Source organism: Anopheles gambiae, chromosome 2 (genome assembly GCF_943734735.2).
Source record: "Anopheles gambiae chromosome 2, idAnoGambNW_F1_1, whole genome shotgun sequence".
NCBI classification, from domain to species: Eukaryota; Metazoa; Arthropoda; class Insecta; order Diptera; family Culicidae; genus Anopheles; species Anopheles gambiae.
Window position 1 is genome coordinate 85,385,927 of NC_064601.1, and position 25,418 is coordinate 85,411,344.

Consider the following 25,418-nt stretch of genomic DNA (forward strand, 5'->3'; position numbering starts at 1 on the left):
TCCAACTGCATACACTTTTTGTTTGCTTTTGCTAATCCAATATGATCCCGAACAACGCTGATATTAGTAGTTAGACGGACGATAAACTACACAATGCTTTCTAAACTGTAACAATGTGTGTGTGTATGGGTTTGCCTTTGAAAGGGAGAAAGAGGTTCGGTTTTTTTAGGGAAACGGAGGGGGGGCGACGCCACTGGTGCCAAGTGACGAAGGGGTCGCACTATACACCCTAACCTAACCCGGAAGAGATGCTTGCTTGGTGTGTCTAGTTGCTGCTGCAGTAAGTTATGCTTTATAATGTTTGCTTTTGTTTTAATTAGCTTTAACTCGTTAGAATTCTGTACTTTTAGGTTTAAGGTTTTACTTTACTTTTCCCTTTATCTTTTCTCCTCCGACTAATTGGTATGCTAGTAATGCGCGATGGACCTGTTTTGCGTTGCAGCTTCTTTTGTTTCTTCTTCTGGTTTGTTTGTTTTTTTTTGCTTATTGTAATTCGTAATTCGTCTTCGTCGATAACAAGCGCTTTTGTAGTTGTGTTGTTTCACTGTTAAGATTCATGTTTCATATAGTAATGTGTGTTATATGTTTGTTTTGTTGCTTTTACTTTTTGCTTCGTATTATCATCCTCATTATTATTAATTATTATTCGCACCCATTCGAACCGACCCGGGTCGGCTACCTAGGGTGCACCAACATATAAGTATAGGCTCGTGTGTTTCTATAGTATTAGTTACTGTGTGTATAATAGAACTTTACATCTTTTTTTCTACGCACGACTTTAACAGTGAACGATGTTTGCGTTTTGCTTTGCTTACCCGTGCGCGCGTCTGTGTGTTGTTTAGGTGACTTTTATGTTTTGTGTGCATGTTGTATCATCTTTGCAGGACGAGAGTTAAAAAATCGAATTAGCTGCTGTTGTACATTCTCTTCTGTATTTTTTGTTTATGCGAAAAACCTTCCTTTTTCCTGTTTTGTTTTCTTTCTCTCTCTTCTTCGCTGCACCGTCGCTTAACAACAGTAGAAAATATTGTTCATTGTTAACATGCACGATTTCTCCTCCTTGCTTTTGTATCGTGTTATACTAATAAATTACTGACGCAATTACTGTTTATTTCTTTTTCCAATCAGATCTTAGAAAATTTTCGCAACGTTTTAGTTTTTACTATTTGTTTTTTTTCATCTTTTATAACGTTACCGTTCGTTAGTTAGGAGTGATAACTTTTATTCGATTACTTTGCATTTGCTTTATACTTGCCATTGCCTTCTAACCTGCCTCCCTCGTCTCTAGATCCGGACAGAATAATGTTTTTTGTTTGTTTGTGAGCAGTTGTGGGGAGGAGTGTTTGCTATCATGAACATGTTTTCGCATGTTTTCTGCTCCTCGTATTCCCTTCTTGTTTGAGGAGTACCGGTTCTGTTCATTCCACTTCATTTGCATCCTTCTCGTTCTCATGCAAGTAGTAATTGTTTTTATTTGTATTGAAAGATTCTCGCTATGTTATGTTTTTTGTGCATATCACATTGTTTTGTTTTTCTTTTACAGTTTTTTTTTCTAACCACCCACCTTGCTATAACAACATTACACTAAAACTGAGAATTTCAACATCACTATGTTTGGGTTCTTTGTATTTATATACTCTTTTGTTCATGCCGCACTGTTTTGAACTGGTTGCTTGCGTGCTTGGAAAAAACGCCTTCCCTTCGCGGTTTGTTTAACGCGAGCATACTACTACATCATGGTGCGATTGTAGCGGGAAAGTGGTTTTACAGTGATGAGAAACAACAAATAAACAATAAACACAAAACACAGTAAATAGCCTACAACACTAATGAAGATTCAAACATTCATTCTATACGTTAACGGAAAAGAAGAGGCCTCTATTGACGAAATAGAGCATCAACAGAGGATAAGTGAGTGAAATTGAGGAGATTATTATAGGGTAAAGGCAGAGGAAAGCAATCACGGGATGGGGGATCCCATTTTAAATACTCTACGAAACTGACCAATGTCTTCCGCCACTATTACACGGCATAGCGCTTATTTGGGGTATGCTTTTGTGAGCTAGAGGTGGCCGGTCCGACTGGATAAGGATTCAGTTTCACCTATCAAACAATCTGTAGAGCTCACCTATAAATGCGGCATGCTTTATATCTCTGCATTATATTACCAAAAAACCATACTTTACTGGCAGCGATTAGTAAATGAAAGAGAATTGTTACGCATGTTGCTTACCACCTAAAAATGTCGCATCGACCGCCTGCTTGCCTTTTCGCTCTATTCTGCACTGTTTGAACATTTGCTTGTGTTTTAGATGTTGTGTATAATATGTATATTGTATAGTATATATATATATATATATAGATGTAGATATATATCTTTATATCTGAAGTTTCTGCTTACGTGCTAGTGCTACCATCGTTGGTGGTGGTGCTGGTGGTGTTATGTTCATTCGATTGCTATCTTTTGCTATCCCGTTTCTCCAGCGTTAACCTATGCAGCAGCGGCGTGGTATAGATCCACGATTCACCGATACCCTTGAAGTACTGTAAAAACGATAATCCAAGATTAATATGTGCACGTTTCACACATTCAATTACGCCACTTACCTTCGTGTCCCATTCACCGAACGTTTCCTTCCGCTCTTTGGCTTCTTCGCGTTGCTTTTGCTCTACCTGGAACTTTGCATTCGTTGCCTTTTCGATGTCGTTCGCTCTAGGGAGAGAGAAAAGAAAATCGGTTGAAAAGGTTGCGTTTATAAGCAACAAATCCAATTTATGCCGTTGTAACTCACTTTAGACCGGCCGTCACTTCGCGCCACACTTTGCGCGATTCGTTCTCGTCCTGTTCGGCAACCGGGCGCACCTTCTTCTTGAAGATCGGTATGCTGTTCACGTCGACGAACGTTTCAAACTTGGAGGGTTTGCTGCCATCGTTGTATTTGTACTCCATTAGGCCGCTCCATTCGCCGCTGATGCTGATGAACGATTTCTTGTCGTTCGGTCCGTAGATCTGTGTGTGTGTGTGTGTGTGTGTGTGTGTAAAGACAGAGAAGTTAGATTTAGTAATTGGGCAAACTATGACCTCTCGCCTCTTACCTCGCCCTGTATTCGATTCTTCTTGCCACCGTAGAACGGTTTCGTAATGAAGTCGATGTCGGCCCGGTAGCCCGTCTGGGGACAGGTGATGGTAACCGTACCGCCGAGCTCAATCCACGGTATCGTTAGGATCGATCTGAAACGTAAACGCTCTCGTCAATGATTGTGTTGCAACTGAAAAAAGTGCCCCACGAGATGTTCGTGTTCGCATGCTTACCGTCCATAACCATTAGGAAAGGTGACGATATACTCCTCGTTGAGATCACACAGCGTTACCGTGCCCTGGCCAATGTTGTGCACACCGATCGACAGGCCGAGAAATTTGGACTTTGTCCACACGTGCGCCGAAAAGCTGATCTTCTTGTTGTAATGCTCAGCATAGAACGCTGATACTGTAACGGAAGCAAGCAAATGGCATACAGTCAAGGAAGATGTTGTAACTTTTAGGCAGGAAATTGCTGCGTACTTGGAGGATGATGCGAGACCTGCTCGGCAATAAAGGTTAGTTGGTCCCTGCGGCACCATGGTACCGGTCCATCCTTAACCTCCACGTTTGTCGCTTCGTCACCGGTTGCTAAAACGAAGAAAAAAAAACAACAAAATCAAATAACTATCCTCTTCTTCCACTTTTCCATTCGCCCGCACGGTCTAGCACTTACGCAGCTCCGGAATGTCCCAGTGGCACTGGAAAATTTCGCCCAGGATCGGATTGTACGGCTTTTTCGCGACGGAACTTTTGCGCCCCGCATGGTACGCGCTCAGGTACCACCGCACCACCTGGATCATGCGTTCGCGCGGCTCCTTCAGGTCCGCTATCCGCAGGAACAGATCCGGATGGGCGAAGTAGTCGGCGTACATCTCCAGCAGCGACCGCCGCTCGAGGATGAACGTCGGCAGCACGACCTTCGTCAGGTCCATGCCGATCTTCACCTGCGACAGCAGATGGGTCACGACCGAACCGTGCGACTCCATCGACAGATCGTTGTCCGACTCGTCTTCGTATAAGGCATCGTAGTCGAGGCTGCCATCGGTTCGGATCGGTAGGGCTTTCGAGTCGTACGAACGGCGCGGCACACCGGTCCCGGATACGGCGGCGGGCAGGCCGGTCTCGTGCAGTGTGGGGCGTGTCGGAACACCATCGCCACCGGTACCGACCAATAGGGGGGCCACAAGCCCACTCTGGCCCGCCGATATGGTGTCCTGCTTCTTGAGCGAGTTGCTTGTGCTGTCCTCGGCCGATGCATACTGTTCCTCTCCCGACAGGCGGCCCGTGTGCTCGGAAAGCGTGCGTGTGTTGCTGGAAGGGGGAGAGAGAGACAGAGCGAGAGGAGCGTGGAACATAGATTAGTGTTAGAGGAATAATATTTTAATGAAATAAGCTTTTAATTTAATACTAAAAGGGACATTAATTTTATCTTCATAAGAATTTATGACAAAAATTACACATGTCAGACAATGTGAGATTTTATTTAAACAAGAAATTAAATATACTTTGATGTTTGCTGGTTTATTTGGACTGGTTAAAGAGCTGCTTAACGCAATACCCATGAGTCCATTCAATTTAAAGGACACATTCAGAAAAACTAATCCTGAACCCTCATTGGTACTAAAACTGATGTTAAACCTCTAACAGTCCTGGCACTGATCCTGAATTCAGGCCGGCTACACCCATGCGGGAACTGATATTGAACTCATACCGATTGTAGAAATTTGCTACCTAATATTGACGGTTTCTTTAACAACGCACTAGTAATAAATAAAAGACTCGCGTTAATCTCGCTCCTTGCCTTAATCCGGCAAAAGTATTTATTTTACTCTAGCGCACACGCGCGTTAAAAAAATCCCGTGCTCTTTCTCCCGATTATTGATCGCAACTGGCCACTTCTTCTTGCAGTGCCACTCGCTCTCATTCGCTCAATATTCGGGAGCGGCTTAAACCTGGCTGATCGTGGTGGTCTAGTTCGGCTGTCACAACTGCTTTGGCAACACCGATTCTGAAGTTGATACTAAACTCATACGTTCCTGGACCAAATACCTCATACCAAATCTATGACCGGATCTGGAACTAATTTTGAATCCATAACGGTCCTAGAACTGAATCGGAACCTTCAGTCTTGGAACTGATACCGGATCCATACTAAATACCATACCAGTCATGATACTGATACCGAGCCCATAAATGTCTTGGGACCCAAACCAAATCCATAGGGATTTGGAACTGATTTTGAACTCATAACGGTCCTGGAGTAGACATTGAACTCTTATCGGTCCTGAAAATGATTCTGAACCCATATCGGTCCTGAAACTCATAATGAACCCTTACTGGTCCTGGAATTGATACAAAACGCATACGGTCCTGGAACTGATACAAAACGCATACGGTTGTGGAATTCATACAAAATCCATGGCTGGATCTGAATTTGGACTAATTTTGAATCCATAGTGGTCCTGATTCTGACATTGAACTCATATACCGGATCTGAAAATGATACTGAGCTCATACCGATCATGGAAGAGATCCTGAACCTACACTGGCCCGGAAGTTAGTACTGAGCCCATACCGGTACTAGAACTAATACTGAACCTATAGAGGATCTGAAACTAATACTAAACCCAAACCAGCGCTGGAACCAATACCATTCCTGGAACTGAAGCAACTACCAGTCCTGGAACTGATACCAAATCCACACCAAATACTGGACCCATATTTTTCCTGAAACTGAAATTGACCCCACACCAGTCTTAGTACTGATACTGAAGTGATCCTGAACCTATACTGTTCCAGAAGCTAGTACTAAACCCATACCGGTCCCTGAACTGATACTGAACCCAAACCGGCTCTGGAACTAATACTGAATTCATACCGATCCAGTAACTGACGCGGAATTACCGGTCCTGGAACAAATACTGAACCAATGCCGGTCCTGGAATTGATACTAAAACCATACCGGTCCAGGAACTGAAGCGGATTGACCAATCCCCGAAACTGATCCCGAATCCACACCAGATACTGGAACTGATATCGAGTCCATACCAGAAGCTGAACCCATGCTAGTCCTGGAACTTTTCCCAATTATACAGGGATGTACTTATACCTGTTCCGATAACGGAACTAATCGATCCTGGAACCGTTCAACGCTAAATCTCGAAAGTAATCACAGAAATCACTAAAGATTTCGTTGCGAATTTCGTTCCAACAACTAATAATTATGTTTCGTTCCAAACAACAGACAATTCAACAGAAGGTTCGAATAAATTTGAGAAGTAGGTTTTTTTGTACCTACTTGTGCTTGAACAAAACAGCGTTAGATTATGCTGTTCATTGATTAGATTACCAAATAATATGTATTAATGTGTAGGCAAGTACCCCGATGGAGTGGCCTGGTGATTTATTCGAAAGACACGATGGCTCCCACAACCGCACCATCCCTCCCTTCCATAGCAAGTATAAGGGCCAAATCTGCTTCTATGGAAGTACATCGATTAATCTACACGTTTTATTTCGTTCCGAGAAGAATTTAGTTCCGATTTCCCAACAACAGTACAGAGTAGTCTAGAAATGAAACGTAGCAATTACAGGGTTTTCCCACAATTTATTGGTCAGTTCCCAGGTCAGGTAATGTTTTGGGATCGTCTCACTATTTATTCATCGTATCCCATAGATTTTTGGTTCGTTCCCATAAATTAATAGTATCGTCCGAATGGATTTCAATACAATTGAACCAAAAAATTCTAGGAAACGACCAAAAAATCGTTAAACGCACCAACAAAATATGGGAACCAACCAAAAATTTATGGGAATCTACCAATAAATCGTGGGAAACCCTGTAAGGGTATAGAATTTTAGTTCAATTAATGCAGCGTTAATACTTTTTTTTAGTACAATTTTAAATCTTTCTCATTGGAAATCACAGTCCAATTTGTTTTTAAATTTTATGTCCTTGTCAATCCACAGACGTTATTATGTTTCAAGGTCTGAATTATTCATAGGACTTTTTTTTTTAATGCACTCAAGCATCATCGCTCAGCACGAACGTTGAAAGCTCACTTGAAAACACAACACAACCTTAAACGTTAAGCGAATGGGCCCATTTAATTCATTATTTCGTACCGAGCAGACCTCTCTCTAGATGGCGCGTATGAATTGCCAATCATCCTTTTGCGATAAATTATAATCCGCTTGTATTGCATTTGTATTGGGCCACTCGTGTGCCCCCCCCCCCCCTGCACACACACACACAACACACCCGATAATTGACCACGGGATCGGCAACATAAATATTCGCCCAGTACGCCGCCATCCATCGTCCAGGCGCAGCAAGCACAGCTCCACTGCGGACAGCAAACGTGGGCGCGCACGACCCACGTGAGCAAGCAAAAGGGAAATAAAATAAATTTCAATCTGCAATCTGCTGGCGGTGTGCTGAACCGTCCGCGGCGATGAATGGGGAGAAAATACATAATGCGCAAAACAAATAGGAATTCCTGGGGGGTGATTTTTTGTTTTGTTTTGCCTTTCCACCCCCTTCCTGCTCCTGGCCCGCATTTGCGCCCGTCCCACTGGAGAAGGATTTTGGGACGACGGACAGAAGGACACACCGTCGTACCGTGCCGGGTTTAGCAAGCATAAGTTAGGTAACGTTTACTAAGCGTAGAACCAACAAAAAATGGAGAAAGCAAAGCGAAATCACAAAAAAGCTCACGCAACAGCAGCTGCGGCTGGGAAGGAAAAGTTGGGAAAAGAAAAATGACCGTTCTAACAAACCGTCAAACTCTGCACAAGAACACGGAAGCAGTTCCTCTTGAGAGAGAGTGCAACAAGAACAAACAAACCCCTCGGGGACGCAGCAGCAAGAAGGAAAAACGGGGACGCAAATCCGAAAGGTGGCACAACCGGGTACGCTGTACGTGTACGGTTTTTGCAAACACCGAACAGGCAAATGGCAATGTGACGTGCCTATTCTGTACGCAGCAGTGTAAGCCTGATGTTAAAGTGAGATGGTGTAATGTACCTGAATCGTGGAAAGTAAAGCAAATCGATAACCACTACCGTTTCTTTTGGGTGCCACGAAAAGAGCAAGAGAGAAAGATGGGACGTGATTAGTAGTGTAAGGCAGATATGGTGAAAGTTTTGGGGAGGCTTTCCCGACGGGGGTGGAATAACGGCATGTCTTTGCATGGTGAACACAGACAAACACACACACACCAAATGCTAGATTCCGAGCAATGAGTATAAACTGCAGTCCGTAGAGTTAAGGATAAGTGGTCGCCGTCAGGTCGTAACGTAAACCTGGGAGCCCGTAACGTAACGTCTGCAGAGAGTGGGCCCGACTGCCGGTAACATGCTGCGTGTGTCGTTAACCCGTACGTGATATACACTCGCATACAGAAAGACCCCACCGGCTTCTTTAATGGTTGGTCGTTTTTTTCCCCGCTGCTTAACAATATGTTATTTTGTTTATATCGATCTACCTATTAGATGGCATGTTTTTGCGCATCCATGGTCAATGGGGCGGTGAGGTTTAGTTTATGTGTTATTGAAAGAGGGACATAAAAGTTGGATCGATCATATACTTGGAGTAATATGATGATCCTTTTTTTTCTTGCAAAATAGTAGAAACGAACTATCTGTGTTTAGATTGGTGCGTGTTTACGAGGCAAGACTATCCATAGAGAGTAATTGCTAAGAGCGAAGCTCTATTCAGGAGCTAACGTAACCATTTAGCTATCATTTATTTAAACGAATCTTCAATATTGTATGCCCTTTTGCTCAATAATGTAATACACTTAGATATCTTCGCAGAACTGCTAACACATTAATCACTTTCCGGGCGTCATCATTGACTAAATGACGTTACAGTGTGATGATGATAGTAATGTATCTACCACGGGGAGAAGACGCATCACCACTTCCAGTAGTAATTTTTGGCCATTTTTTTGTCGGTACATCGTTACAAGAGCTCATTAACCTCTTTTTGCCTGCTGCTTGTGCCTACTCTGTGCCTGTTGGATGGGGTTGCTATTAATAAACATATAATGGTAACAGTTCATGATCTGGGCCATTAACGACACAGATGCTGTTATGTACCGTGTAAACTCAATATCACTTTGTAGAACGTCTTTGCCACTATCGGGATTGACGTCTTCAGCAGCAGTTAACAGAGTGAGTTACATAGACATAGGGCAACAAGAGACTTGCTGGAACCTACAATGATGTTCTTCTATTTGGCGTAACGTCCTACGCGGGGACATACCGACCTCTATACAAGAATTCGAGACTTATATCATATTACCACGCAACCGGATAGTCAAATCCTTGCTACGGGGGGACGGTCCATACTAGACTTGAACCCATATGACGGGCATGATATTGAGTCGTTCGAGTTGACGACTTTACCACGGAACCGCCCGAATGAGTTGAATGCTGCAAGTGACAATATGGATTCAAATCAGCACAAATAGTTTATTTGAATTTTTTTAATTACACAGTCTTTCTAGATTCAATTCACTCACTCTCTGTGTCGACTAGTGACTCACTCTTTTCGGATCCATGCAAATTCAAATGTTTGATTTCGCCTTTCCTAGCATGTATCACCATATGCTTAGGTCCAAAGAGTTTAGCTCCGGAGACGTAGCAGAGAGCTTTTCGATGCACTGATGAAACATGGCAAATGCTCTTTGCACCACTCTTGAACGATCGAAGCCTTCCGGACTGGAGCTGAATCCTGTTGGAAGCAAAAGCTCTTAGCGTAATGGTTTCAAGTGACCTTCGATGGAGGCTTTGAGTGTTCTAAATAGTACTTCTTGTTGGTCTTTACGCCTTTGTCGAAAGATCGCTATGGGAACTCCATAAACACAAGCATTTCAAATGTGCTTCAAGAGTAATCAATGTTTTGTACGAACGAATAATGTTGTGACCAGCAAGTATTATTTTTTTAACGCCACCCTGTAGAGCCTGAGGTACATTCTTACTTATATTAGGAATTTTAAATCATATTTAAAAATTATGATTGTGTTATCTAATAATCAAATAAATCTTATTTCCTATGTATTGAAAACACTCAGAATCATTCAACATATAATACTTTCCATTTTCTAAGGGTCCCACGCAGCAACTTCTACAAGACCGAAAGAAACCCTACCTATCCCCTATTTCCTGACTAAGATTTAAACATATTTTTAATGAAAAACTTTGCACTAAGTCTACAAAATGTATGCCCTGCATAGATATCGGCCGCGTCAAATATATTTTCATAGCCAAGTGGACCACGATCCTAAAAATGTTGGAGAGCACTGGTTTAGTGGCTTTTACTAATATTTGATTTTTAATGACTATTACTAATGGGTAGCAGTTGCCACTTCGTAAGAGACCATGAATAACACATCCTTTAAGGGTAAGAGTCCTATAAGTCTTCAGTTCAACAAATGAACATTACCTTACTAGCGCAAGATAGACAAACGTGACTAAATAATGATATCAACTTAATAATATTATGATACAATCTGCAGAACCATACCCAATGACTCTAAAAGTCGTTATATTCCGAGCTTAAATATTGACATCTTTTGCACAGATTACCCGCCTACCAATAATTCGCGGGAGAGCTCCAAGCATTACATTATTTATTGTAATGCATCCCCACAGTCACCTACTATTTTAATAATGCAAACGCAAACGAAACCAAAGAAAGGGTAAAAAAGAAAGGCGACCTTTATGTTGCAATGCAAGCGCATCGATGGTGCATTTATTTGCATGTGCCATATTCCCCATATCTCGCTAGCACATTGTAGTTTCATTACCCCTTTTTTTACTCAACCGTACACCGACCACCGAACGAGATGAGCTCAGCGAGAGGGTCTGCCTCCACCCTGCGTCACCCAAAAAAGGGGATTGGTGTGAACACAACCGAAATATACAAAATTCCCACCGGGAGCTGGGAGGCAGTGAGTAATAAAATCAAACAACCTCCCCACACACCACGACGAGACTGCATGAAGAAAGATTGTCGTAAAATTGGCCACCACCCACCGCGATAATACCCCGCGCGATATTTCAAGTGGATGGGGAAGAGGGGAGAAGTAGCAGCGAAAAGGGAAAAGTAAACATAAAGGTTGTGTGGTATGTGCAGTATTCGGTGAAAAACACGTTCTTAATATCTTAATCGTAAAGGTACAGCGACGGCAACAACACAACAGACACACAGACACACATCGAGAGCGAAAGGGGCAGAGGAACAACTATAAATATATAGATGTGTGTGTGTGTATGTAAAACTACAGCTGACAGCAGTGCATTTTACACAAGCACAGACACACACACACACCCATATAGATCTTCTCTCACTGGGGGTGGAAAATTTCATCCGAAAGGGGAGGAGGATGGAAAATCGCTACCAGCACTAACGGCGGAAGGAAACGGACGGTTCGGAAGCACGGGAAAACGGGGCGGGAGAGCCTTTAGTTTATGGCGTCACACTGTCGTCATCATCCATCTGCTGCTGCTGCTGCTGCTGCTGCTGTTGGTGGTGGTCGTAGTAGTATTAGTAGTGGTAGTAGTAGTAGTTCTACCCTACACAGAACTCTATCCCTTACATACAAAAAAGGGTGAAAAAAGGGCTTTTCCTCTGCTACTAACACTACTTTGAGGAGGGTGAGAAAAAAAACCCAAAACGAGCAGCTGAGACACTGAGTATATAAATAATATTTCCACCGCAGATACAAACACACACACAGGCGACGGTGAAAAACGCACCACGAGGTGTTGTTCCCCAATTGTATAAATTATTCTTTAAGCAAGTTGTGCAAAACCCGACCTGAAGCGTCCTCTGTGCAAAGTGAAAATGAAGCAAAACCCCCAACTCAGCATGCCATGGTTGGCAACTATCTTTACCTATCTGCCGTCACGGAGCTGGTGCGCCGAAAGGAAAACCGTTCCGCTAATGATTTGAACATGATGTGGCCGCTTGATTTTTCTCCCCGTTTGTTTTTTTTTTCTTTTCTCTTTCTGACCAGATGTGTTAGTTAGTGTTTTTGTTCGCCGAACCGCGGCAGCAAAACACAACAACACAACGCGCCTTTAGTTTGAGTAGGACCGATTCGTGGTGGTGGTGGAAAATGTTTCTGCACTCCACACGCTCTTCACTTTCCCTCTCTCTTTCTCTCACACATTTTATCGCACTCTCTCTTTCTCACACACACGCACACACAGAGCCTTTGCTTTTCTTACGTTCTAATATTGCTTTAGATTTTCACAAGATCACATTTTGGTCGCTTCGTTTCGATTTTTTCCGCTTCTGTTGTTGTCGCTTTTCCTTCTCTGACGGCGGCTTCCGGAACTTTATCATTCATCGTCACCATCATCATTATCATCGACCAATCGACTATCATCACCACTCACTAAGGGAGGGTTCGTTGTATTGTTGTACCAAATCACATCAGAATGTGGTGAGGTTGGCCAATTTGTGTCGACCAACCAAAAAGTGATGTCGATTTTCCTTCCCGATTTTCCTATTGAAACGCTTGATATTTACACCTTGACTGCTTCAAGGGGTTGTGTTTTGTCGTTCCCCGTTTGGAGTTGTGTTAAATTTTTAAGCACTTTCTAATGAACTTTGAAACACGCCCGCCCGCTCAAGGCAGCGTTTTCTCCAAAGCAAACACACACGGCCGCGGAACAGACGGAACACGATGTCCCTGTTGGAATCGGATTCCAAGTCGACACAAACACTACACACACGCACTCCCTAATGGTGGCTGTAAGTGGAGATGATGGAAGTCCACCAATCGATAAAGAATCTTGCAGATGATTTCACTGAAACTCTAGTTTACCACTGGAACCGTACACGGCCAACGCACAGGTTTGATTGGGGCGAAACCTTATTGAAGTTGAGGGAGCAAACCACCACTCCTCCCCCAGGGGGCAGTCAAGGTCTGGGAAGACAATTGGTTTGTTTTAGACGGGCACAAATCCGTAGGAGGCGGTGCGCGCGTTGCCTCATATATATTTTCCCTCTCCGTGTGGCACAATCGTAGCAGACATTGGAATTGGAGCGAGTGACACTTGGCAAAGACTTCTGCTAATTCCATTCGTTGTTTGGGAGGTTAAAAACTGGGCAGACGAGGAGTTCGTGCTTTCGTGCTTTTAATTTAAAATTCTTGCTTCAGAACACACAAAGAAACGACCCAAACACACACACACACACACAGATACGAAAATAGCAGTCTCGATGGCAAATCTCTTTGGACTGGAAGACGTCGGATTTCGTAGGGAAAAACAAGGAAAGTATAGAGCGTTAGTTTGTTTTAAACGCCGGACACTATACACACACAGGCACAGGCACACACAGGCAATCACGCGAATACGCCAAATCGTTTCAACTGTCACGCAACGCACACCACACCAACCCGAAAGGACTAGACACTTTAGTCCCCAACCACCGTCTTTGGGTCGTTCTGTGTGCGTGCTGCCGTATGCCCGTGAGGTCCTTTCCGTCCTTTCGCTTGCACTGCTGGAGTAAATGTGTGTTTTGGGAGGGACGGGCAGACTACCCCGCCACACTGGCACACCGTTGTTGTACTGTAGCGCACCGCGCGCACGTGGAAGCAAGCGAAGCACGAGGCCAAGCTTCTGCCGATCCGTCTGACACACTGATGGCAGACCGTACCGCAAACACACGGCAGTCGTGCTCGGCTGGGGCCTGGCAGTGTGGCCAGCCCAACCGCCGCGGGTTCTCCCGATCGGGTTAGAATCGGGTTGCTTTTTCGGCACTTCTCGGCACCGGAATCGGTGCAATCGGGCGCGAGAGAGAGAGAGAGATTTTCCGTGCGTTATCGTTATTGGTGCCCGCTCACGCCGCTCGCACTCGGCGTTTTCTCTCACTTTTTCCCGCGTGCAACCGCGTCCTCCTGCCCAAGGGTGGGGTGGGGGGTGGTGGGCAGGAGGGGAGTAAGGAAAAGGGTCCTAGAACTGTGCTAACGTCACGCGATACGCTGCTGCACGCCGCGTTTTGCCGCAGTTTTCGTGCGAGATGCAATGCTACTTCTTCTGCCGCGTTGCGAATGATTTGTTGCGGAAAACTGTTTCGAAAACGAACCAAAAAAAACGACAACAATCGGGTGCTGCATTTGAGTAGTGTGGTGCATTGGATACACACACATACAAACGTACGAGCGAATCTGAGATTTTGAATCATTGCAACTCTTTAATGTCTTCCGGTTTCGAGGGCTTGAAATGCTATAATTAAAAATCAACAAAACACAACGGATTGCTGTGCTGTTGGTTAGTGCTGGTGGCCATGTGCTTTTGCTGCGACCTAAAGTATAAAGCACACAAAAAAAAGAAGAAAAATCACTGTGGGGAAAGCAAAGATTTTCCTCGCTCTCTTTCATTTCATACTCTTTTGCCCTGCCCGTATCGCTTTCAGAAGAGAATTTTATGAATAATTTAATCCATACTGAGCTGTCAATGTGACACGCTCTCTTCATGCATGCGTGAGGCCGGAAATCCTTTACACGTGCTGCTGCTAGTGGAATGTTTTGAAATACTGTACACGCACCAGTGAGTTCGCATGTCCGCAAAGGATTCACGCAAACCTCTTCAAGAAAAAAAATAACGAAAATGAATACTGATACACATAATGTACAAATTGAAACATTATCGACGTATGCAAATGCTTGTATCAGTATTAAAATAAGATTGTAGTATAAGAATTATGCAGTTATAGATGGCTCCCAACATTTCACAGTTAATTGTTGATTAATAATTGAATGTAACTAACTCTTATTGTACGTAATTAATTCAAGATAAGATTAAGCTTAATATAACATTCGATTCTTCATCATACTGTGAGTAAGTTTGTGTAGGGGAACACGGGGCAGATGAGCACTAAGAGAAAATGAGGCTAAGCCACAGAGCTTAGACTCCAAATGTATTTATTGATGAGTATCAAAACCACGTAAGTTTTATGAACATTTTTTTAAACAACAATCGAGAAAAATATGAATTAAGGTTGAAGAGACAAAAAGATTATTAGTATTGCCAGTTCGTACATAAGCTTTAATTCGTGCTGCAAGAATACGTCAAAGTTTTAAAAAGCATATTTTTAAATGATCTGATATTTCTCTGTAAATAAATAAATTAAGAAAGTTAATGCATCTTTTTAAAAAATAATATAGCCATTACTGTACAAATTCCATGTTCTTCGGTCAATGCAAATTGTTTTATAGTTCCCCAATGTTTTGACGTTTCATGTTTTGTTGCTTTATGCGCATTTTGCCCCTTATCAAAGGTTTTCTAGTGTATTTCCAATGTCAACAATATTTTCATTGCTTGCAAGATGAAATCTCGAAAGCTGTCAAATAGTTTATTTCCATCGCAATAATTTCAGTTCTTCCACATGATTTTCAGCATTGGATTTTCGGGCTGGATTGAGTATGACAGTTCTTTGAGTTGTGTTAAAAATCATGAGTAAGAACTGAAATTTTGAAAATGTAACAAAATGTAACAATATTTTCATTGCTTGCAAAATGTTTTTCAACAGCTGTTAAATGTTCCATTTAAATCACAAAAATATTTAAAATCTTCCACATGATTTACAACACGTTTAAAACTAAATTGAGTTTGACAGTTTTTTTGTGATGTGTTGAAAATCATGTGTAACAACTGAATTTTTATTATGATGTCAATACAATATGCAACAGCTGTTGAAAAACATCTTTCAGGCGGTGAATAATGAATAATGCACATTAGGAAGTTACTTAGAAAACCCTGTATTTTGCATAGCAAATTTGCATCACATGAACTTTTATTTTATATTTTTGAGCCAATAATGGATTGTTTAAAAGTCATGAATTGACTTTAATTGATAGATAAATCGTAAAAACAAAGAATAACGTAAGAACTATTGTCTTAAGGGAAAAATTCAATAAAAGCATTGATTCAACTGATTACCATGCCCATATTGCCCCTCATTACCATGCTAAGAATCTTCTATAGGGAACTGAGACGATAAAAAATCGTCAATATTTGACGCGTAAATTCTAGCATGAAAGGCTATATTGTTACATTTAATAAATTACCATTTTATTTCCCATTTTACCATACGATTGTAAAGAAGTGTCAATTCGCCAATTGCTATTCGCCCAATCCACTTACTATAAACTAAGCGCAATAAATAAACGCCATTGATGGTACGCGTTCCAGTTTTCCATCCCCTTGCAAGCCACTGTACAACCACTGGTAAGACAGGGTCGCGTGGAGCAGTATTGGCGGCATGCATTTTGCAATCGTCAATTAATAAATCGATGGGACAATCGAACAACCACTGCCACCACCAAAGCATGTCGGAATAATGGGCTTCAGAGGCGTGAGTTCGGTACAGCACACACACACACACAGCACTGGTTATGGGGTTTACCAATTTCACAAATCGATAGCACCCAGCAGCGGGGGGGCTTCCTCTGAGGGTGACGATTAGGAGTGGTAGTTTCTATTCAATCGAATATGTTGGTGGATACGACGACCGCGCGTGGCTCGGTTTTGGTGCAGATGAAATTATCGACGAAAATGGATTGGTAGGAAAAGCAAGCAGCATTGTGGGGGCCCGCCATCAATGGGGCCACATGGTTTATTAATTGATGACAACAATCGGTACGCAATTAGGGAAATGTACTCGAACGTGGATCCCGGGTATATAGTTGAATAAAATAGAGATACGGTTACACTTACCGAAAAAAATAATAAATATTTAAATTATTAAACGCAATGCAGGTTTCGATTGCATTCATTAATCTCATTACTCTGTGCTGCCGGGGATATTATAACGCTCAGGGTTCAGACTGCTTCAAATTATCTTAACACCGGGATCAAATAACGCGTTAATAATGAACTGTCTGGTTCATAATTAAATTTCCTCCTGCCCTGACGGGAAATGAGTTGGAAACGATCGTCTTTCTCCCGCCTTCATTCAAACAGTTTGAGGTTAAGCTGTACGCTTAACCACATACAAAACACAACTCCTTTGACAGCTTCGTACCGCAGTTTCGAAAAACTTTGTTCGAGAGATTTCCCACTCCAGAATGCTGACAGAATCAGTATACTTTGGCTAACCAAGAGTCAGCCAGCGGTGGTAGTTAGTTGTGGTGGTGGTGGTGGTGGCGTCAACTTCGTCAGTTGAAACTGTCAAATGTATAATTTCCATTCGATAGGGAGTAAAGACAAACAGAGAAAACGAGAAAAAGTATGCGAGAGAGTGAGAGAGCTAGCTAGCACGTGTTTTGTGATGCTGGCAAAGGACACTGACAGGACACGAAAATGACTCTCAAACCAGCAGCCGTACAAGTCGTCCCACCCCTCCCCTAAAAGGTAGTTCAGGATGTCAGAACCGTGATAGCGAAAGTTGAAGATACCGGTTCGGTGTCGGTAGAATTTGACAATACGTATCTGTGGCCAACTTACCTGGTCGGTGTGTTTAATTGACTAGAGGTGAACGGGGAATCGTTCGCGTCGAAGAAGTCGTCCTCGCCCTCCGAGCTCGAGTAGGACGTTTCCGGCACTGTGGAGAAGGTATGGAGCGGTTCGGTTATCATGACGATGCTCGGGTGCCGCCGGCACTGCTGCCGCCGCCGACGCCGCCGGTGGTTGCGCTTCGCCACCGTCAGTGCATGGCGCGCGAACACCAGCAGTAACACTATGACCAGCGCCGCCAGAAAGCCGCACACCAGTACACATGTGCACTCCAACGTTTACGCGGCTCGTCCCGGGTCGGGGTCGTCCCTGTGGGGCAAAGCTGCAGCAAACCTGGCCTGGCCAGTGTATCAAACACACACACAGTGTTGCGGCGAGAGAGAGCGAGAGAAAGAGTTGGAGAGAAAGCGAGGACCTAATCTAAGGTGTACGGTTCTACACAGTGACGCACACTTTCCCTAGAAACTCTTGTTTTGGCTAATAATTTACGCGTGTATACTTAAACTTCCTTTCAATCGCTGATAGGTTCTCTTTAACGCATTCGAAAAAGCTTAAATGTAAAAAACCCTCTTTTTTTGTTTCTACACACTACACAAACGAGGCGCCTCTAGCACACCGGGACGAGTCACAGCCGTCACAGCTTCAGTAACGCACGAGCACGAGGATCTCTCTGCTTCCTGGGATGGTTCATTCCCGTCCGTTGCCACCGCGATTGCTTCTTCTAGACAACAATGTCCGCATCCAGCGTACTCTCATTCGTCCGTGCGGGCTTCACTCTCACACGACCGGTCGGTGGATGAGAACTGTTCTTAAGACTAACTCGGCCTGCCGCTGCTCAAAGTCTTCATTTGTTAGTGTGACTCCTCCGGGTGCGGGAATGATTCACCACCGATCCAAACTAGCTTTGTTGATTTCGTTAGCCCCACACACACACACACACGCACATACGTTTCTGGTCGTCGTTCACGGCTTCGAAATTGGTGGGTACGAGAGACCGGGGTGTCCGTACGCGCCGGAACAGGATACAGTACTACCCAGCGCACCATTAATTGGCGGTCGCTGTAATGCTCCCCCCGCGCGGTCGTGTCCGGGCGGGGTGCTTCTGCCTTCGCAGGACCCAGTTCCATCTCTCGGAACGTTCTCTTTCTCTCAATCACACCGGGAGCCGGAGACTTTCTTACCAAGAAAAGGGAAAAAATCACTCTTTCCTGTGCCGGCGATTCCTCGCATATTCTGTCTCTCATCGGTCGTACATTTTTTTCTCCCGCGAACCCGCGTTGACCTCTCTCACTCACTCACTGTCGCTCTCGCGTGTACAATATTATGCAGTGTTTTCCACGCTCTGCTCAAATAAATCGATATCCACGTGATTTTGGTGGAACTTACGCACCTTTCTCTCCCTCCTGCCCCCTTTGCAGGCCAAGGCAGCGTGGTTTTTCGCAACACCGGAGAGCCCTTGGCCCACTGCACACGGGAGAATAGAGCAGTGCGAGCGAGAGACAGAAAGAGCACGAGCGCGCACACGAGATTCCAAACAGCCGGAGGACATGGCGACCCCCAGACGTCGCGGGCTTCGAGCCCGGAGAGGCCTCGGTTACCGTGCGGCATTTTTCTGACAGTTTAGTACCGCATTACACATGCCTAGGCCCGGATCCCGCAGCCACCGGTCGCATATGGCATAGCGGCGGCTCCAGTGTGTGTGTGTGTGTGTGTGTGTGAGATAACGGATAGAACGGGGGGAAACCGGGTTGGTTCTGGTGTCTCTCGGGTAGGGTTTTGGAAACAACATTGAACAACAACGCCGTGTTGAGTGAATGTTTGGTTGGTGAAGTGGTTGAAATCATGAAATCACATCCCTCGCCCCAAAAAACACTTTGGCCAACGAGGCGTGTGTATGTGTGAGTGCGAGGGTGTTTATAAAACCGGCTGGCTGGCTCGTGGCTGGCAGAAAAAAAAAACCCAAGCGATTTTCCTCCCATTTAAATGCGGCACCATTTGTCCGTCATCGTCGGCAGCTGGCATAAGTGAAAAGAGGTTGCTTTTTTCTGCTGCAAACACCCGCAAAAACGCGAAAAGTCCTCTGCAGCAGTGTCGGAACAGGGTGGTAACATGCTTGCGGGTCGTTGTATCGAAAGTTGCGCAACAATATAAGCGCATCCTAATTACCCGCGTGGCAGACGAATTGGCGAAGACGAACGGTGTGACGGCAATGGCAAAAGCCGACTACACGTACGCACGGAGGTGCGTGTGATCAAGTACAGGTGTAAAACGCTGTCCACCGTTCGATCGATTCGAACCCGTCGTCGTGTATCGATTAGTAACAGCACCTCGTTGGTTGGTCTACCTAATGTCCCTTAGAGTTCTCTTTTTTACCTTTGCCGATAATTGTTCGAACTATAACTTCCAGACCGACCGGCTTCCAGTGTACCCTCTCATTACTCAACGCAGGATAATTAATCTAACAATTACCTATGAACTAGAACAAGTTCCTCGGCGGCGAATGACTATCTGCTATTCGAGTACGCTCCTCACTCTTTGCATCACTTTTGATGTTCTTTTTCTCGCTCTTTTTTCTCCGTCTTACTCTCACTCAAACACGCGCACACAGTGCAAACATCTCAATGTTTGTAAGCAGCAACATTGTCATGAAGGCGTCGAGTGCTGTGGTGTGCTGTAATTTTCGGCCACCGCTGGTTGATGCTTGGTCATAGTGCACCCGGCTAGCGCAAACGGCACCAAACAAAAAACAAAACAACAGTCGTTAACCAACTGCCAACACACGATACGTACCGCTAATGGAAGCGATGTTGGCACGGCGCGAACTTTCCCTGCATTCGTCAGCAACCTCAATGTCCGTGGGTAGCGAGGTGGACATCACGCCAACGACCAGACCTGCCGGGTGTTCGAAGCATGGGAAACAGTAAGGGAGTGGATGGGACTTTAGTGTTGCACCACAACTTACCCGACTCGCTGGGTTCCGTTTCCGTTTCGGACTTGCTCGAGATCGGACCCTGGTAGATGCCGTTGATGGGGTTCGCTGTGTTCTGAAGGGGAAAAAGTTGGTACGTGTTAGTGTGCTTGGTGCCAGAAATAAGGGGGTTTTGGTCCTTTGCAAGTAACTTACCTTCGCGATCTGTAACAGCACTATTGAGTGTTTGATGTTATCCAGCATTGCCTAAATGGTGCCAAGTGGAGAGGAGATGGAGATTAATAATGATACCATGATAGCTGGAAGTGTCCGTAAGATCATCCCAAAAAAAAAACGCGATGACTTACGTTAACGTGCTCGTTGATGGTTTTCAGTTGCGTGGCTTCCTCCGTGTCACCAAGCGTTTCCAATCTCGCTTCCAGTTTCTGGGGAAGGAGAAAAAAGGAAAACCAAAACACCGCATACGTCAGCCGGATCTTTAACACTTGCTTACGAACAAAACACGCTTACCGTTGTTTGGTCAATCATTAGCTGCAGAAACGCGTCCGCCTCCGTTACCTTCCGGTCGAACAGGACCAGATTGTTGGAGCGCCGGATACTGGTACCGGGTGTACTACTGCTACCGCCACCGACACTACCCGTGCCACCGCCAGCACCAACTCCGCTGCCCGGACCGCCACCGACGCCGCCGGTTGTGAAGCCCATCGCGCTGCTCTGTGCGCTCGTGCTACCGCTGCCGTAGTTGTACTGCTGGTCCCACAGCGCTCTGCTCCGGTTCGCGTGCCGCAGTATCGAGTCCTCCAGGCGACGAACCCATTTTTCGCGTTCCTCTGCATCGCGCGCCTATTATCGATTCGGTGTTTATGTGTGTGTGGGCCATTCCGACGCGATAAACCAGGACACGTGACGGACAGGTACAACGTACAGATGGTTGGGTGTATGAGTGTGTGGGGAATTATTACCAGAAAAATGGAAAATCGTTAGCCACACGTGAGAGCCGGCCGTTTTTTGTCCCCCCTGTACACTACTTACCTGAAAGTGGAACGTCTTGTGATCGACGGTGATCGTGAATGTGTTGACGTCCTGGTCGTCGATGCCGATGATGGCACCCTTTAGCCGGACGCAGCCTCGCCGGACGCCTTTCATCATCTTTTCTTTGGACTGGAAGAAGAAAGGGCAAAAAAGAATGGAGAGCTTGGCGTTACTTGGAGTTGATTGTGATAGGAAGTTCACTGCAAGTACGGTATAGTTAGTGCGGACAAGAAATAATGACTCCCAAGAATAACTTGCGCTCATTAAACATTAATATCTTCAGTTTGTTAGCTCGGAGAGCCTTCACCAGTGTTCACCATACTAACTCCGTCTAAATCTGTCCACTCATAAAAAGAATAGGCCGGTAGATAATGAGAACAACGAACCACCACAGCTGTACTCCGTAATGTGACGCACACATGAATGAGTAATTAAATTTTCGTGGATAATTAAGCAAAGCACGCGTCAACGAGTCGTTTGGTGCGCTCTAATACCGTGTTTATACCATCGCATCCAGTGGCGTGAAACTGTCCAATCAATCAGGTCTATTTCCAAGCATACGGCGCAGGGGATCATGAAGAATGAAGCGAAAATATTCATGAAGCAATTTCTATTCATGCTTCTAATGCAGTATATTTATAGGCTAGTGAGAAGACCAGACCATAAAGTGTTGAATTGGAGTAGTAATTACCAAGTGCACGTTACAGTGCCGACTTTAAATAATAATTTCCTTTTTTAAGCCCTACCAGTTGACACTCCCCAAACTCGACACCGCCAAACCGTGTCCTTGAAAAGCTCACACTCAAAACCCTTGGGTCGGGAGGAAAGTACACACAAACCCGACCCGATTGCTTGCCAAAAAAGCTTGTTTATCTGTCGCCAACGCCAAGAAGCAGGTGGTGGCGCTTGTTCTAAACGCCTGTGTCCCCTCCGTTTCGCGTACCGTAGTGGCTTGTCAGAGGCAGGGAGCCTTGTACGAGTAGTCGCTTCGTACAGCACCCGTACCTCTAGTGCTTATAAACAGTCGCATGGTTGGCTCGCGTCCTCAGTACGATCGGCACTTTTCTTCGTATCTGAGGCTCCGGCGGTTTGGTCGGCCGGTTCTTGGTGTGCAAAAAAAAGCAAGCTTAATGGCAAGCTAAAAGCAAGTATAGCTCTTTCTCGTTTATTTCTTCTTTTGGGCAGCAAAAAACCTCCACGGGGCAAAAGCTACCTCCTTCAAATCAACCGGTGTGTGTGTGTGTTGTTGTGCATAGTGTGTATGTTGTGGAGGTAGCAAGTTGCACATGGTCACCACGGGGTTCTGACTGTTGCCGGAGTTGACCTGTCCAGCGGAGAGTGCCTGTGAGGGCTGTGCTGTGAGTGATTAGCCGTTTTTAGCTCGTGCTTAGCGTACAGGGCCACACACAGACATACATTTTAAGATGGACCTGTACCAGTATTACATCTACGAAAATGCCGGTAAGTGATGTTGCATATATCTCCCCTCTCTTGAATTAAAACAGAAAAAAAACTGGTGGACACTTTTTAATGCCTTTTCGCTGCATGTTTTTTTGCATCGTTGTGGATAGATCAACGAACTAAAGACTGGTTTCTGGCGGGGTCACCGTTTCCAATCGTCGGCATCATTATCTGCTACCTAGCGCTGGTGTACGTCATAGTTCCAAGGTAATTGCCAGTATGATCACTCCATTGAAAACCAACATCTAATGTACCATCATATTGTGTACTCGGAAAACGGAAACAAGGTACATGCGTAACCGGGAAGCCTACCAGCTGAAAACGTTCATGGGATTCTACAACCTGTTCCAGGTGCTGTACTGTGTGTTTCTGATTACAAATGTAAGTGCCACATGCCACTTGACACCTACACCCAGGCATTAGTAAGCGTTTCCTTCCAAACCAATCAAGGCCCAATCTCTTCCTCTCTCTTCGTTGCAGCTAGTGAAGGCCGGCTGGAGGCCATACTTTTTCTACCGATGCGTTGAGACGGACTACTCGGACGACCCGAAGGCAGTGCTGATGGTTGAGACGACCTGGTATCTGCTGATGATCAAGCTGTTCGAGCTGCTCGAGACGGTGCTGTTCGTGCTGCGCAAGAAGCAGAACCAGGTCACGCTGCTGCACGTCTACCATCACATCAGCACGTTCGTGATAGCGTACATCTACACCAAATACATTGGAGGTGGGTTTAACTTCCCTAAACGGTTGTTTCAATAATTTTTATAACTCTATTTGCTGTCGACAGGAAGCATGCTGACGTTCTCGATCGTGGCGAACTGTGTCGTGCACATCATCATGTACTCGTACTACTTCATGTCCGCGTACGATGTGCCGCTGTTTAAGTTTCTCGTCGCAAAGTACAAAAAGTACATTACCAGCATTCAACTGGTAGGTAGTGGTGTGTAGATCGATGGAGCATCAAATTCTTCATGCGCATCAAACTAATCTAACCCTCTCTAACTCTCATTCTCCCTCGCACACAGATTCAGTTCTGTCTGATGATGGTGAACAATCTGCTCGGGCTCAATCCGAGCTGCAACGTATCCCGCCCGTTCCTGGCCATGTACATACCGAACATCCTGATCCTGACCTATCTGTTTTACGATTTTTACAACAAAGCCTACAGCAAATCGAAATCCGCCAACAAAGTGAAACAATAAGCATGGGAGGGGGGGAGGATGGGTCGGTTTGGTTTTGGTTGGGTTGCATGCCCACGGTAGCTGCTTTCTTTTCTTGCTTGATTGGCACCGAAATCCTTGGAGAGTGCAATAATAAATCGATTTTATGTTGTCGCGCGTTATTGGGACAGGCCGCAAAACGAGCGGTAGCACCTTCGCTTTTGTTGGGGGACAGGAGCATAGCTCCAATTCAGACACACATACCAGGGCTAATATATCGTTTCAATGCCTTAGAGACAGGACGATGGGAAAGCTTTAACTAATGTGATTGAATTCGAGGGAATTGTGTATCGTTTTGGTAGGAGAGGTTTGATTTTGTTGGTTCATTTATGGATAGGATTTGCTGCAGTAGTAAAAGGGGAAAGGCAGAAAAAAGTGAAACGTTTGTTGACAATTACGTACCAGAAGACGGGTTATTTCCTTTTTGTTTTGTAGATTAAACCTTTTTGTTGCTGTTAGACATGTAGCAACCAATAGCAAACTATCATGGAAATTTCGTTACAATCCTGGGCTCGTGACCGCGGACCGAGACAGATACGAAACGGGAGGGGAAGGAAAGACCGTTTGGTTTTTCTCCTTCGTTTTATCACTGCGACATAAATTTAGCTTCCAAGTGCATATAGATATATAGATAGAGAGAGAGAGAGAGTGTGTAAGAGAGAGCGTTACAGCGAATGGCAAATTTATACATTTAAACACAGAGATTCAATTGCTACTTGCAATTTACACAACAAGATACACCCCTCAAAAAATGCAGAGATGGTCCAGCAACTAGTTACGAGAGCAACGCTCACACAAAAAATTCCAATGAAATTATAAACAACGAAGAATTAATCAAAAATAAAGAACAACACGCGTGTTTAAAGTATAATTTTACATCACTGTGTTGTAATGTTCGATCCTTTTAAAAGTAGGTATGGATACTGAAGAGAAAACGATCTTAATTATGCTTGAGAACATGATTATGAAAAACCGACATGTTTTTGATAGGGCTGAGGTATGGGAGAGTCAATTTTACTTTTTTTAAAAATACATTTTGAATCTTAAAACACAACATGTGATTTATATTTTCATTTCATTTCATTTCATTTCATTTATTAATACAATATCCGCCATCAAGGCTAAATAAGGCAGACTTAAAACTAAATAAACCCTAACAAATAAATTCATGAAAAACTAAGCCTAACTAAACTAGTCTAGACCTAGCAAAAAAATT

The 25,418-nt window shown here is 44.4% G+C and overlaps 2 protein-coding genes across 4 annotated transcripts in view; one reads left to right on the forward strand and one right to left on the reverse strand.

Annotated features, from left to right (window-relative positions):
* Positions 1-464: 464 nt before the first annotated feature.
* Positions 465-25,418, reverse strand: part of LOC3289987 (oxysterol-binding protein-related protein 9) — a 52,252-nt gene continuing 27,298 nt past the window's right edge. Inside the window, exons 2-15 of the mRNA XM_061652410.1 lie at positions 21,522-21,650; positions 21,000-21,332; positions 20,837-20,914; positions 20,685-20,735; positions 20,523-20,604; positions 20,351-20,452; positions 17,552-17,648; positions 3,756-4,393; positions 3,563-3,670; positions 3,314-3,488; positions 3,097-3,232; positions 2,793-3,010; positions 2,608-2,713; positions 465-2,544 (exon numbers count right to left, since the gene is read on the reverse strand). Of these exons, the coding sequence (XP_061508394.1) occupies positions 2,458-2,544; positions 2,608-2,713; positions 2,793-3,010; positions 3,097-3,232; positions 3,314-3,488; positions 3,563-3,670; positions 3,756-4,393; positions 17,552-17,648; positions 20,351-20,452; positions 20,523-20,604; positions 20,685-20,735; positions 20,837-20,914; positions 21,000-21,332; positions 21,522-21,650 (2,340 nt within the window). The 3' untranslated portion in view covers positions 465-2,457. The remainder of the gene's footprint in view (positions 2,545-2,607; positions 2,714-2,792; positions 3,011-3,096; positions 3,233-3,313; positions 3,489-3,562; positions 3,671-3,755; positions 4,394-17,551; positions 17,649-20,350; positions 20,453-20,522; positions 20,605-20,684; positions 20,736-20,836; positions 20,915-20,999; positions 21,333-21,521; positions 21,651-25,418) is intronic.
* LOC4576309 (elongation of very long chain fatty acids protein AAEL008004) lies at positions 19,230-25,078 on the forward strand. Of its 3 annotated transcripts, none has more exons than XM_061652412.1 (7): positions 19,230-19,328; positions 22,707-22,982; positions 23,093-23,189; positions 23,270-23,363; positions 23,463-23,706; positions 23,770-23,912; positions 24,008-25,078. In XM_061652412.1, exons 2-7 carry the CDS (start codon positions 22,946-22,948, stop codon positions 24,182-24,184), a joined length of 792 nt encoding a protein of 263 aa, XP_061508396.1. In that variant the 5' UTR covers positions 19,230-19,328; positions 22,707-22,945; the 3' UTR covers positions 24,185-25,078. The 3 variants fall into 3 exon arrangements, with proteins under 3 accessions (XP_061508396.1, XP_061508397.1, XP_061508398.1); XM_061652413.1 differs by having other exon boundaries at positions 19,279-19,370; XM_061652414.1 differs by having other exon boundaries at positions 19,291-19,307.